At 38.7% G+C, this 14706-nt stretch overlaps 1 protein-coding gene and 1 pseudogene across 1 annotated transcript in view; both read left to right on the forward strand.

Moving 5' to 3' along the window:
- Positions 1 to 14706, forward strand: part of ADAM32 (ADAM metallopeptidase domain 32) — a 112675-nt gene that overhangs the window by 41477 nt on the left and 56492 nt on the right. Inside the window, exon 10 of the mRNA XM_066237503.1 lies at positions 7216 to 7352. Coding sequence (XP_066093600.1) covers positions 7216 to 7352 — 137 coding nt within the window. The remainder of the gene's footprint in view (positions 1 to 7215; positions 7353 to 14706) is intronic.
- On the forward strand, positions 3024 to 3572 carry LOC136309029 (glutaredoxin-3 pseudogene; annotated as a pseudogene).

Below are 14706 nucleotides of genomic sequence, written 5' to 3' on the forward strand. Positions count from 1 at the left end.
GCTGGCTTGAGCCCAAGGTCACTGACTTGATCAAGGGGTCACAGGCTCAGCTGGAACTCCCCGGTCAAGGCACATATGAGATATAATCAAAGAACAACAAAAGTGCCATATCTACGAGTTGATACTTCTTATCAGTCTCCCTTCCTGTCTCTCTATCTCTCTGTCTCTCACAAAAACAAAACAGAACAAAATATATTAAACCAATAAATAAAATTTTACAGTATTTTGAATGTGTAAATAGTATTAACTATTAAATAAAGAAATATATTATTATACTTATAGAGCTATGACAGAGGACAATCTTTTAAGCATTAGGATCTAAGAGAGCTTCTTAATTTTTCTGTAACTTCTATGGGTTGAATCAACTACCAAAGAAAATGAAACCTCTTCTTTCTTGTTTTGGAATTCTCTGCTATTTTTCTGGAATAAATCTTGAGTTTTTGAAAAATAGTGTGTATAAATGGCAAACATTGAGTTATTTTATTAATGATAATACTTTTGCTTTCTCACACCATTTGATTGATAATTTGGCTAGGAATAAAATCCTAGTTGTTACATCTTTTCATATTAGCATTTTGAAGATTGAAGTATTCTGTTTTTGTCAAGTCATATTGAATTGAAAGCACAGCAGGGTAACTTGAATGTGTTTGTAAGAGAATTTGAACTGGTTAAGGAAGGAGGGAAGTCGATAAAACGAGGTTAGGAACAATAAAGATTTAAGGACAAATTGTGGTTTGGATGTGCTATTGGGTACACAATTGTTAGAGTTGAGGTGCTAGAGGAGTGAGCAGGAAAAATATTAATAATTAGGTGGTCAGGATGTAGTATGCATTTTATAGAGATAATAGAGGGGTCCCAGCTATAGATAAAGATCTGTTGAAAAATCTTTTTTTTTTTTTTTTTGTATTTTTCTGAAGCTGGAAACGGGGGAGAGACAGTCAGACAGACTTCCACATGCGCCCGACCGGGATCCACCCGGCACGCCCACCAGGGGGCGACGCTCTGCCCGCCAGGGGGCGATGCTCTGCCCCTCTGGGGCGTCGCCCTGTCGCAACCAGAGCCACTCCAGCGCCTGGGGCAGAGGCCAAGGAGCCATCCCCAACGGCCGGGTCATCTTTGCTCCAATGGAGCCTCGGCTGCGGGAGGGGAAGAGAGAGACAGAGAGGAAGGAGAGGGGGAGGGGTAGAGAAGCAGATGGGCGCTTCTCCTGTGTGCCCTGGCCGGGAATTGAACCCGGGATTTCTGCACGCCAGGCCGACGCTCTACCACTGAGCCAACCAGCCAGGGCCGATCGGTTGAAAAGTCTTTAAGGTGTGAACCATTGGAATGAGTGGCTAAGGCAGGGTGTAGGTTAGAATAATTGCAGGAGAGGAATTCAAGGAACTATTTTTTCATAAACCTTTTATACTTATAAAAACTTCATACTTCTTTGTTTAAAAGCTCTTATGCTTTTACCACAATTGATTATTTCTCTAAACAAGAACTGTTTTTATGATTTAAACAGAAACAGAATATAAATTGTATTATAATGTGCCATTCTGCAATTTGAATTTTTGACTTCTACTTATAACTTTGAGATTTATTCATCTGGTATGTAGAATTCTAGTTAATTTTTAAAAGATTTTATTTATTTATTTTTGATTTCACAAATAATTTTATTCCAAGTGCAGTTAGGCCTAATGAATAGGCAACAATGAATATATAATGTGATTAAATGAATACAAACCAGTGAAGTTCAGTAAAGCATGGCACACAGAGCATAATAAATGTTAGTTCTTATTGTGATTCCCATTATCCTTATCATTTTTATCATATTTTGTCATTAGTTAAGGATCCCTAAATCTATTGTAAGTTTAATGGCATGGATAAATGCATGTGCATTTTTGTGATAGAAGGCAGAAAGTATATAGATCATATTGTTGATACACATAAAGTCTGTAGGAATCCAAGGAAAGGATATGTATCTTCAGATTGGAGGACTGGAGATAAACACGACATAATAGAGAAGTCCAATACCCTCATCCCCTCAATATTGTGTAAGACTTTATATCTTAATAGAAATTTTAGTCACAGCAGAATTGAGAGGAAAAGTACAGAGATTTTTCCATACCCTCCATCACTATTAATAGTTCAAACCATAGTAATATATTTGTCATAAATGATGAACACACTGATACATTACAATCACCTAAAGCCCATAGTTTATATTAGGTTCACTTTTGGTGTTATACATTCTATGAGTTTTGACAAATATACAGTGACATTTAGCACCATTACAGTAGGACAAAGATTAGTTTCACTGTACTCATAATACTTTCTGTCCAATTTTTCCATTGGTGTGTTATATTTTATTATATAAATATGCTTCACTGTATCCTTTATGCTTTCCATATGTATTAGGCTGTTTCTATTTTTACCATTACAAACAATATTTAATAGACATCTCTATACATACATCTTCCAATCTTCATTTGAATTTTTTACTTTGTAAAAAAATAATCATAAAACCAGAACTTCAGTTTTCAGAGAGGCGATATTCCTGGTAATTTAGATGCTTTTATTTTCTACCAGTTTTTGTAGCTAGTTTTCTTCTGCAGCATGGTGGCAGGGATGGCAACGATGTCAGGGGTGGCTAAGGGGACTAGGGCGACACCGGTGGTGGTGTAGGCTGCTCAGCTCAGCCATTGAGGAACTGCCATGCCTTCTTGTGGTTTATTTTGGGGCACTATGGGCTCCACACTATGGTCAGATGAGTGACATGATGGCATAGTTACTGAAAGATCATCCCAAGTTTCGTTTGTGAAGTAGGAAGCAGAAGCCATTCCTGAAATATCAGAAAAATATGAAATTGGTTCTGTTGCCACTTTTCTTGTTTTTCAAGATTTCTCAGAAAATGGACAAATTAGCTGACCAAAAAACTTCAATGACATGCATCTGTGGGCTCCTTTCCACCCAGTGATAATGAGCACCCCAAAGAAGACCTAAGCCTTCAGCTGAAGAAATGATCTCACACTGCCCACTGCATGCTGTTTATAACAGGGACTCCACAGGAGATGCGTTGTGCTTTAAGCAAGCAGATGGTGGAAATTCTCCACATATATAACATTCAGTTCAGCAGTTTTGATATATTTTCATATGAAGTTCATCAGGGCCTCAACCTATTCCAATTTGCCCATCTATCCCCAGCTCTATGTCTCTGGTGAACTCACATAGGAGGACTTGACATTATTAAGGAGCTGGAAATCTGAAGAACTAGATACAAATTTTCCCCAAACTCTCAAATTAGAGGAAAGGCTCAAAGTACAAATAAAGCTTCTGTGATGATCTTTATGAAAGAAAACAAGCAGGAAGCTAACTGTAGATTCAGCAAATTCTGGAATTAATAGTACTAATGGTGAATATGAGACATTTGACATTATTGGAGAATGCAGTTCAACAAGTATTGAAACATCCTCCATTGGGCAACATACCCCCAGCTATATGTGAAAGGGGAACTCGTTGGAGGGCCAGACATTGTTAAGGAACCAAGAGAAACTGGTGAATTGGTGCTTACACTGAAAGGAGAAAATTAGTAAATGTTAAACTTGAGCCAACTCATGCAGGAAATAATTACAGCAGAGGAACTCATGAATCAGTCCTCATCCTTGGACGAGGAGAGGAAACTCTTCCTCCCCAGCTTCACTCTGTGTATTCCACAAAGTTGTGCTAAATAAATACATGGTATGTTTTCTCCATCAAAAATAGAATATAATAAACATCATTGAATTGGAAAAAATACCAAGTGAAGACAAGTTCATTACATAGGCAGGATGGAATAGGAAACTGGAAGGAGCCCAGATCCCTGAGATCCAAGAAGTTGCTTTTATGTGTGTGAGAAATTTCTTCCTATCCTGTCATCATTATTTGGAATTTACTGTCTCATACAGCTACATTGAATCTTAGCAGTTCAGGAATATTTCTTGTAAACAGGATAGAAATGGATCAGTTTTCTCTATCCAATATGAAAGAAAAATTATTTCAGTTTAATTCATGAACATTCTTGTGCTTATTGATATTTTTAGAATTAATGCTATTACCTTATTTTCCATTTTCTGTTTGTTTCTTTGCCTTCACTTCTTTGCCAGTAGCCCTATATCACTAAGGAAATAATAAATAATATACTTCATAAAAAAGGAAAGTAAGCCCATATGGGAAATCTGAGAGTTCGAGGGAATGAATAATAATAATAATAATAAAAAGAATTGTTTGAATATGGCCTGCATGAATCAATAATAGTTGTGTCTGGCGAGAATAAAATAGATGCAAGATTAAACTAAAATAAAGGACAATAATATGTCATAGGTGGTTGTCTGATGGGATAATCTACAGCTGTGGCTGGGAAGCATGTGCCCATTTGCGGAGCACATAGCTCAGACCTTCTTATATCTAGATGGAGCCATGCAATATGAATACGAATAATGTGTGTCACTTCTTGGTTGGAGCAGTTTAAACTTGTGTGATCCTTTTCCCTAGTGAGTTTAATGGAGATTTATAAATAAGTGCAGGAGCACAATATGCAATTTTTTCAGCATGAACATATGTAAGGTTACTCATAACCAGGAACATCTACACTGGGCTTTTTGTGGTTATATTACACCACTAAGATTTTATAATCTTGTTTATAGCTGCATCTAACATTACATTAAATTTTTTTTTTTTTGTATTTTTCTGAAGCTGGAAACGGGGAGAGACAGTCAGACAGACTCCCGCATGCGCCTGACCGGGATCCACCCGGCACGCCCACCAGGGGCGATGCTCTGCCCACCAGGGGGCGATGCTCTGCCCCTCTGGGGCGTTGCTCTGCCGCGACCAGAGCCACTCTAGCACCTGGGGCAGAGGCCAAGGAGCCATCCCCAGCGCCCGGGCCATCTTTGCTCCAATGGAGCCTTGGCTGTGGGAAGGGAAGAGAGAGACAAAGAGGAAGGAGAGGGGTGGGGGTGGAGAAGCAAATGGGCGCTTCTCCTATGTGCCCTGGCCGGGAATCGAACCCGGGTCCCCCGCACGCCAGGCCGATGCTCTACCGCTGAGCCAACCAGCCAGGGCCATTACATTAAATTTTACATGTTATAATATATGAGTCAGAGTAGTAAAAATAGAGTTAAACAACAAAACAAAGTGAATTATATTTCTATGTACTGGCAACAAACAAAACTTTAAAAATTGCATAAAAATCAAGAAATATTAAGGACTAAAAAGCCAGCAAAAAGATGTATAAGACCCTCTACAGAGAAAATAAAACATTATTAGAGGCAGTGCCTAAGATTCTGAACTGGCAGACAGTATTATAAAGCTGTTGACCCTACAATTGATGTAAAGGGTGAATGTATTTCCCAATAAAAATGTCCTAGCAGGTTTGTCTCTGTGTGTGTTTCTGTGCGTGCATGTGTGTGTCTGTATGTAAAGTTAACAGGCTAAATCTACAATTTTTATGGTGATTCAAAGAGTTAATAATAAGATATCTTGGTGACTAACAGAACAATGCTGCAGTTGATAGTAGGACTTTATTTATCATAAAGTGTCAATGATTAGACAGGTAGACAAATAGACCAATGACATAGAGTTTTGAAACAGAAAATTGATAGGCGTATACCTAATATTTTATTAAGATGATTGTCGCTACTTATTAGTGGATGATCATTTTAAAATGGAACTAAAATGGGCATATAACATTATATAAGTGTCAGGTATACAACATAATTTGACATTAGCATTCAATGCAAAGTGATTAGTACCAAAATCTAATTACAATGGATGGTCTTTTTGATAAATGTTTAAGTTTACTATTATTCAATAGATAAACTTTAAGTGGATTATAGATCTAGATGTAAAATTAAACAAAAAAGCTCTGAAAGGTGAAAAAGGAACATAGCTTCATGACTGTGGGCATAAGGAAAGATTACTTAAAGTTGACACAAAAAACTAATCACAGAGGAAATGTTGTATGAAGTATACTAGATCAACTTAAGGAAGTTTTGTTCATGGAAAGACATTAAGAGAGTGAAAAGACAGGCCACAGAGTAGGGAGAATATTTACAATGCATGACTAACAATGACTCCCATACAGAATATATAAAATGCTTCCAAAAATCAATAAAAAAGCTAATGTAATAGAAAATGGACAAGATATTGAATAAACACTTCACAAAAAGTATAGCCAAATTGTCAAATATATATGAAATGCAAGTAAAAATTTAATGAGGCCCTGGCCAGTTGGATCTATGATAGAGCATTGACCTAGTACTTGGAAGTCCTGGGTTTGATTCCTGGTCAGGGCACACAGAAGTGACTATCTGCTTCTCCTCCCTTCCCTCTTCTCTCTCTCTTCTCTTCCCATAGCCATGGCTTGATTGGTTTGAGTGACTTGGCCTCAGGCGCTGAGGATGGCCCAGAGGAGCCTCTGCTTCAGGCATTAAAAATAGCTTGGTTGATAGCATGGCTCCAGATGGGCAGAGCATTGGTCTCAGATGGGGGGTTGCCAGGTAAATACCAGTCAGGGTGCATGTGGGAGCCTGTCTCTATCTCCCCTCCTCTTACTTAAATAAAAATAAAAAAATAAAAACTTAATGAAATACTACCTTACATCCATCCACCAGAAATGATACCATAAAAAAGATGGAGAAAACTAAGTGTCTCATTCTCTTTGGCAGGGAAATTATTTGTGCACTTGTTAAATATATGAGAAGCCTAATCCAAGAATGTGGTTTCTTGATACTGGTTTCTGTGTTATTGAGAATATTAGCAGGAAGAAAACAGCACACTTAAACTCAGTATTTTGTTATGGGGATACTTTTTGAGCCGGGAGGCAGAATATCATGTGGATTATTCTAAGTGTATATGAAAGCTGTAGTAAGAAATTAGGTAAAATGAAGATCATGGTTCATATAGCCAAAATACTAATGTAAAATCTAATGCAAAAACGGTTCTTTTCTATATTTATGGTAGCTACTTATTATGTTATTCAAATGTTACATCTTGGGCAAGCTTGACATAGACTCAATATGCTTATATCTCAATAACATTTTATAAGAAGATCCTTCTCACCTGTGCAAGGATCTGTATTTACCTATTCTTAAGTATTTGATAGACTAGTAAAAATATTCAGAATAAGAAAAATATTATTTTTAACATCCTTCAGTGAATTGTCTTTTGTTTGAATTTTCTTTGTTGTTAATGTAGTATCCTCAGGGGATAACTTTGGAGGCGTTTTCAGTAATTGTCACCCAGATGCTGGGACTCAGTCTGGGAATATCCTATGATGACCCAAAGAAATGTCAATGTTCAGGAGCCATTTGTATAATGAATCCAAAAGCTATGTAAGTTTTTAAATAATAAGATTTATTTATTGATTGTTTATTTTGTTTCAAATATTTGAAGCACAAATATAGTATTTATCTATATCACAATTAGCTATAAATGGATCAAGTACTATAAAATACAAACATGAAGTTTTCAGTGTAAGAGGAGTATGGAGGGAGATGTTCCATTAAGAATAGTCGCTCTGGCCGGTTGGCTCAGTGGTAGAGCGTCGGCCTAGCGTGTGGAGGACCCGGGTTCGATTCCCGGCCAGGGCACACAGGAGAAGCGCCCATTTGCTTCTCCACCCCTCTGCCGCGCTTTCCCTCTCTGTCTCTCTCTTCCCCTCCCGCAGCCAAGGCTCCATTGGAGCAAAGATGGCCCGGGCGCTGGGCATGGCTCCTTGGCCTCTGCCCCAGGCGCTAGAGTGGCTCTGGTCGCAACATGGCGACGCCACGGATGGGCAGAGCATCGCCCCCTGGTGGGCAGAGTGTCGCCCCTGGTGGGCGTGCCGGGTGGATCCCGGTCGGGCGCATGCGGGAGTCTGTCTGACTGTCTCTCCCTGTTTCCAGCTTCAGAAAAAAATGAAAAAAAAAAAAAAAAGAATAGTCAAGGACAGGTGTAAGGTGGTATCTCATTGTGGTTTTAATTTGCGTTTCTATGATGATTAGTGACATTGAACATTTTTTCACACGCCTATTGGCCATTTGTTTGTCAGAATGGCGCTCATTAACAAAACAACACATAATAAGTGCTGGTGAGGGCATGGAGAAAAGGGAACCCTCCTGCACTGCTGGTGGGAATGCAGACTTCTGCAGCCACTGTGGAGAACTGTATGGGATTTCCTCAAAAAATTAAAAATGGAACTGTCTTTTGACCCAGCTATCCCACTTTTAGGAATATACCCTAAGAACACTATAGCACTGTTCCAAAAGGAGAAAGGCACCCCCATGTTTATGGCAGCATTGTTCACAATAGCAAAGATCTGGAAACAGCCCAAGTGTCCATCAGCGGATGAGTGGATTAAAAAGCAGTACATATACACAATGAAATACTATGGGGGATGAGGGAGTTATATTCAATGGGACACTTGAATCCATGTAAACACAATAAATTAAAAATTAATAAAAATTTAAAAAAGAATAGTCAAGGATAACAAATCCAAATTGCAAGATACATTAGCAGAGGCTTTCTCCTTAGGCTGTATGTTTTATGAAAGCCCATAGTTAGGATCTTTAGCAATATGTTAGCTGTCCAAACAGGTAGCCTTTATTTTTAGACAGAATTTTTGGTTTTACTTTTAGAGTAGATTAATGTTGTGAAAAGACATAGAATAACTTCTAGTTAGAGGTTCATATAAAATATATGATATTTATATCAGTTTGGACAAATTATTTCACCTTATTTATATTTATCTTGCTAATCTTTAAAATGGAAATGGTTATGTATATTCTCTTATTTCACAGAGGGATGCAAGAATAAAACAAAAAAATAAAATGTGAAAGTGTTTTCTAAACTGTAAAATTACATAAGTATGGATGGATTATTTACAGTGATTTCTAAATTTGCCAGTGTTCCCCAAATAGTTTATCAATCAAGGACTACAGCGGGTGTCATTGGTATTCTGCAGTTTTTTTTTTAATTAGTGGAAGGGCTTATGCTAAGCTAAGACCTACTCATAACTGAAGAATGATCAAAAGTCAAATGTGAAAATGTTATTCATTTTTGAAAATATGTTCTTTCCATAGTTTCTTCAAAGCACCACCTAAAGGCCAACTCTTGCATTCTAAACACAGTTCAAATTCAAGCATATATATTTATATATAAACACATTTTATATCACAAATGGGTTCTAAATGAATTACATATAAAAACATTTTATACATATATATATCTGAGTCATTAATTATTCAAAGAAATTGAATTATTGTATGCATACTACTTTCTCTTAATTACTTGCTAAAACCAATTTCACTAAGCTGTAGAAATTTGATTGAAAAAGAGGGAATATCTTTGTTTTATGTTTTTCTAAAAGAACTATATGTTTTATTTTTCAATTACAGTTTACATTCAATATTATTTTGTATTAGTTTTAAGTATACATTATAATGGTTAAACAATCATATTTTACCAAGTGTTTCCTGATATTTCTAGTACCCATTTGGCACCATACATAGTTATTACAATATTATTGAATATATTTCCTATGTTGAACTGTACATTTCTAAGACTGTTTTGTGACTACCAATTTGTACTTCTTAATCCCTTTACCTTTTTTTTACCTTGTATCTATCCAGCCCTCTTCTCTTCTTTCAACCATCAATCTGTTCTCTGTGTCTTTGAGTCTGTTTCAATTTTGTTTGTTCATTTATTTTGTTCTTTAGAATCCACATATAAGGGAAGTCATATGGTATTTTTCTTTCTCTGATTGACTTCACTTAGTGTGATACCCTGTAGGTCTATCATGCTGTCACAAATAGGAAGACTGCATTTATTTTTATGGCCAAGTAATATTCCACTATACTATGTATTACTGCCTTTTATCCACTTGCCTATTGATAGGCACTTGGGTTGCTTTCATATTTTGGTATTGTAAATAATGCTGCAATGAACATAAGGAAACATATATTCTTTATATATAGTGTGTCTTTTTGGAAATATTTCCAGAAATGGAACTGCTGGATAACAAGGCAGTTTCATTTCTAACTTTTTGAGGATCCTCCATATTTGTTTTCATAGTGGCAGCACCATTCTGCATTCCTACAATGTAGAAAGGTTCCCTTTTCACCACATCCTTGCCTTTTCATCAAACATTTGCTTGTTGATTTATTGATGATGGTCATTCTAATAAGTGTGAGGTAATATCTCATTATGTTTCTACTGTGCATTTTAGCATCTAAGTTGAGTATTAGAGATGCTGAACAACTTTTCATATATCTGTTGACCATCTCTATGTCCTGTTTGGAGAAATATCTGTTCTGGTCCTCTCCACAGTTTTTTTTGATGGAATTGTTTGTGCTTTTGGTGTTGAGTAGTATGTGTTCTTTATAAATTTTGGGTATTAACTTCTTTTTTTTAATTTTTTTTAGTTTTATTTATTTATTTATTTTAGAGAAGAGAGGGAGAGACAGAGACAGAGAGAGAGAGAGGAGAGAGAGAGAGAAGGGGGGAGGAGCTGGAAGCATCAACTCCCATATGTGCCTTGACCAGGCAAGCCCAGGGTTTCGAACTGGCGACCTCAGCATTTCCAGGTCGATGCTTTATCCACTGCGCCACCACAGGTCAGGCGGGTATTAACTTCTAATCAGATATATCATTGGCAAATATGTTCTCTTATTCAGTAGGTTGTCTTTTAATTGAGTTGATACTTTACTTTTTTGTTTGATGTGGTCTAATTTGTTTATTTTTTCCTTTGTTTCCCATGTCTGAGGGGAATATCAGAAAAAATATTGTTAAGAGAAATGTCAGAGATTTTACGGCCTATGTTTTCATCTACAAGTGTTATGGTTTTAAGTCGTACATTTAAGTGTTTAATTCATTTTCAGTTTATTTTTGTATATAGTGTAAGAAGGTGACTTAATTTTATTTGTTTTGCACATACTGGTCCAATTTTCACATCACTGTTTATTGAATAGACTCTACCCCATTGTGTGTCTTGTCTCCTTAGTTTTGTTTTTTTTGCACGTACCTGTCTAATTTTCCCAACAGCATTTATAAAAGAGACTGTCTTACTCCATTGTCAAATATTAATTGACTATAAAGGCATGGGTTTATTTCTCGGTTCTCTGTTCTGTTCCATGGATCTGTACCCCTGTTTTTATGCCAGTACCAGGCTGTTTTGATTACAATGGCCTTGCTGTATAGCTTGATAGTACGAAGTATGCTACCTCCCCACTTTGTTCTTCATTTCCAAGATTGCTGAGGCTATTTGGGTTCTTTTTTGGTTCCTTATAAATTAATTTTTGGAATATTTGTTCTATATCTGTGAAGTATGCCATTGCTATTTTAATAAAATTGCATTGACTGTGTAGATTGCTTTTGGTGGTATGGACATTTTAATGGTATTACTTCTTCCTATCCATGAACACAGTGTATGCTTCCACTTGTTTGTATCTTCCTTGATTTCTTTTTTCAACGCCTTATAATTTTCCAGGTTCAAATCTTTTACCTCTTTGGTTAAATTTATTTCTAGGTACTTTATTTATTATTTATTTTTTGTTGCAATAGTGAATAAGATTGTTTCCTTAATTTCTCTTTCTGACAGTTTATTATTGGAAGATGAAGATGCCACTGATTTTTGAATATTAATTTTATATCCTGCCACCTTGCCGAATTCATTTATTAAGTCTAGTAATTTTTTGGCTAAGACATTAAAGTTTTCTATGCACTGTATAATGTCATCAGCAAATAATGACAGTTTTACTTCTTTTTTTCTAAGTTAGATGTCTTTTATTTCCTCTTGTCTGATTGCTGTGGCTAGGACTCCCAGTACTATATTGAATAAGAGTGGTAAAAGGGGGTACTCCTGTCTTGTTCCTGATCTTAAGGGAATTGTTTTTAAATTTTTTCCATTGAGTATGATGTTGGCTGTTGGTTCGTCATATATGGCCTTTATTATGTTGAGATACTTTCTATCTATACCCATTTTATTGAGTGAGGTTTTTTTTTTACATAAATGGGTGTTGTATCTTATTGAATGCTTTTTCTACATCTATGATTTTTTTTCTTTTGTGATGTGGTGTATTAGGTTGATTGATTTATGTATGTTGAACTATACTTGTATTCCTGGAATGAATCCCACTTCATTGTGATATATGATCTTTTTAATATGTTGCTGGACCCAGTTTGGTAATATTTTATTGAGAATTTTAGCATCTATGTTCATCAGGATATTGGCCTGATGAATTTTTTTTCTCTTTGTGGTGTTTTACTTGGTTTAAAATTAAGATAATGGTTGCCTTATAAAATGAGCTTGGAAGTCTCCCCTCTCCTTGAATTTTTTGGAATACTGTATGCAGGTGTTGATCACAGAAGGTGGAACTCACGTCAGCTGGGTTTGGTACCTGACATGCTCTCCCTTTGGATATGCTGCTCTGATGTAGTCTGTAGCTGGCCACTGACTGTCTTGGTTCTGGGCCTCTTAGGAGGAAACCTGATGCAGACCAGTGTAAGACACTGCTGTGATTGGCCCTCAGAAATGTTTATGGAGCTATAATCAAACCAGATTTTGTGGCTGCCTCTGTTGGACCCAGGTGCACATGGAAGATCAAGCTGCACACCTACACTGGCTTTTACCAGCCCCGTGCCTGTGGTCAAGGCAGCCAGAGGCCCAAGGTTCCCTGAGATATGCCTCCTGCTGCTGGCTGCTTGTTTTGGTTGGCCACTGATAAAAAACCTCTGGTGGAGTCTAGAGCCTGGAGCCTTCCAGGGATTAGGAAAGGTGGCAGATGTGGTTCCCACTCCTAGGCCCAAATATTTTGATCCGTCCTATTTTTTTTTTTCACAGACCTCAGTAGGAGTATGGTGGGTGTGGCTCTGAAACCCAGCGGTTTGGTCTGTACACAGTCCAGACAGTTTCTATTGAAGCACCAGTCATATTCTTGGGGGAGTGGGGGGAAGCTTCCATCTCCACGCCAGACAGCTAAACCATGTCACGTCCTGTTCCTGGCTGACTTCTCAGAATGGCTCATTCTTCATGGGGTGGGGCAAGAGAAATTCCTGAGGGTGGGGCAGCTGCCCTCCCTCAGGCTGATGCCACACAGAAGGAACTGCTCCACTCAAGAAAGATGGTGACTACAGTATTGGAGAATGACTCCACACAGGGTTGGCTCTGGGGACACCAATCTGACACTTCCTCATGTGACTAGACCTCTCAGCCCTATGTCCACTAGAGCCCAGGATAAGTGGCTATGAGTGAGATTTCCTGTGTGGGCTCTTTAACACAGTGCCTGCATGTCTGAGAACTCCTGTCTCTTTTTTGTAGACAGAAACTATATGGCCAGTAGCCAAGGTCACCATCACAGCCTCCTGGCCCATGCAGGTTCGCATTAGATTCGAACAGACGGTAATGAAATAATGGAGCCAAAAACTGGTGGGCCATTAGCTTTAATCCTAGCTTGCACCTGGCGGGCAAGTAAAAACACACACTGGGCTCCAAAACCCACTCATTCAGTGCTCACAAAGCTACTGACTTATCCGAGTTTCCTAGAATCAAAGGTTTCTAGCTCACTAGCCTTATTCACCTCTGTTCCCCATCTCCTTCCTTCTCTGTGCACAAACTGCACAAACTGGCTTCTCCTTCAGCATTCTGCCATCTTGGCTGCTTCTCCTCTCCTCCACATGGCCTTACTGTGCTCTCCTCCCTGCTCTCTGCCCTCCTCCTAGAATGCAATCACTCTTCTCCCTCCTATAATGTAATCACTCTTCCCTTGCAACAACGTGATCTCTCTTCCTTTTAAAACTTTTTGGCACAAAAGCCCTCCCCCAACACATATTAACATAATCATGCCCATCCCAAGCAATCACTTGGGTGACAGGTTTCCATGTGGGCAGCGCCATCTTTAACAAAGTGAGCATAATATATTTTATCTGCCCAACAGAAACCTTACCTCTTTTTATTGGCAAATGCTATGTGGGCACCTCCTCTAGGCCCTGGTGCTCTAGGCTGGGTCACCCAGCTTGGGACTTAGGACCCTCACCTCTCAGGGCAAACCTCCCCACAGTGAGAGTCCTTCTGGACCCTTTGCCACAGCTTACTCCTGGGAGCAGGGCAGTCTTTTTAGCATCTCCACCTTTCCTACCAGTCTTTATGTGGCTTCTGTGACTCCTTGATTATGGACTCCCCTTCATTTAGTCCTAAGTAGTTTTCCAGAATGACTTTTCTTTTTTTTTTTTTCATTTTTCTGAAGCTGGAAACAGGGAGAGACAGTCAGACAGACTCCCGCATGCGCCCGACCGGGATCCACCCGGCACACCCACCAGGGGCGACGCTCTGCCCACCAGGGGGCGATGCTCTGCCCATCCTGGGCGTCGCCATGTTGTGACCAGAGCCACTCTAGCGCCTGGGGCAGAGGCCACAGAGCCATCCCCAGCGCCCAGGCCATCTTTGCTCCAATGGAGCCTTGGCTGCAGGAGGGGAAGAGAGAGACAGAGAGGGAAAGTGCGGCGGAGGGGTGGAGAAGCAAATGGGCGCTTCTCCTGTGTGCCCTGGCCGGGAATTGAACCCGGGTCCTCCACACGCTAGGCCGACACTCTACCTCTGAGCCAACCGGCCAGGGCATAGAATGACTTTTCTTAAATTTAGTTATAACTCCTGTTTGGTTCTGGGAGGCGGCAGTTGAAACATCTGCCTACTCTGTTGCCATCTTGGAATCC

This window comes from Saccopteryx bilineata, chromosome 6 (assembly GCF_036850765.1).
Source record: "Saccopteryx bilineata isolate mSacBil1 chromosome 6, mSacBil1_pri_phased_curated, whole genome shotgun sequence".
In the NCBI taxonomy this organism is placed as follows: domain Eukaryota; kingdom Metazoa; phylum Chordata; class Mammalia; order Chiroptera; family Emballonuridae; genus Saccopteryx; species Saccopteryx bilineata.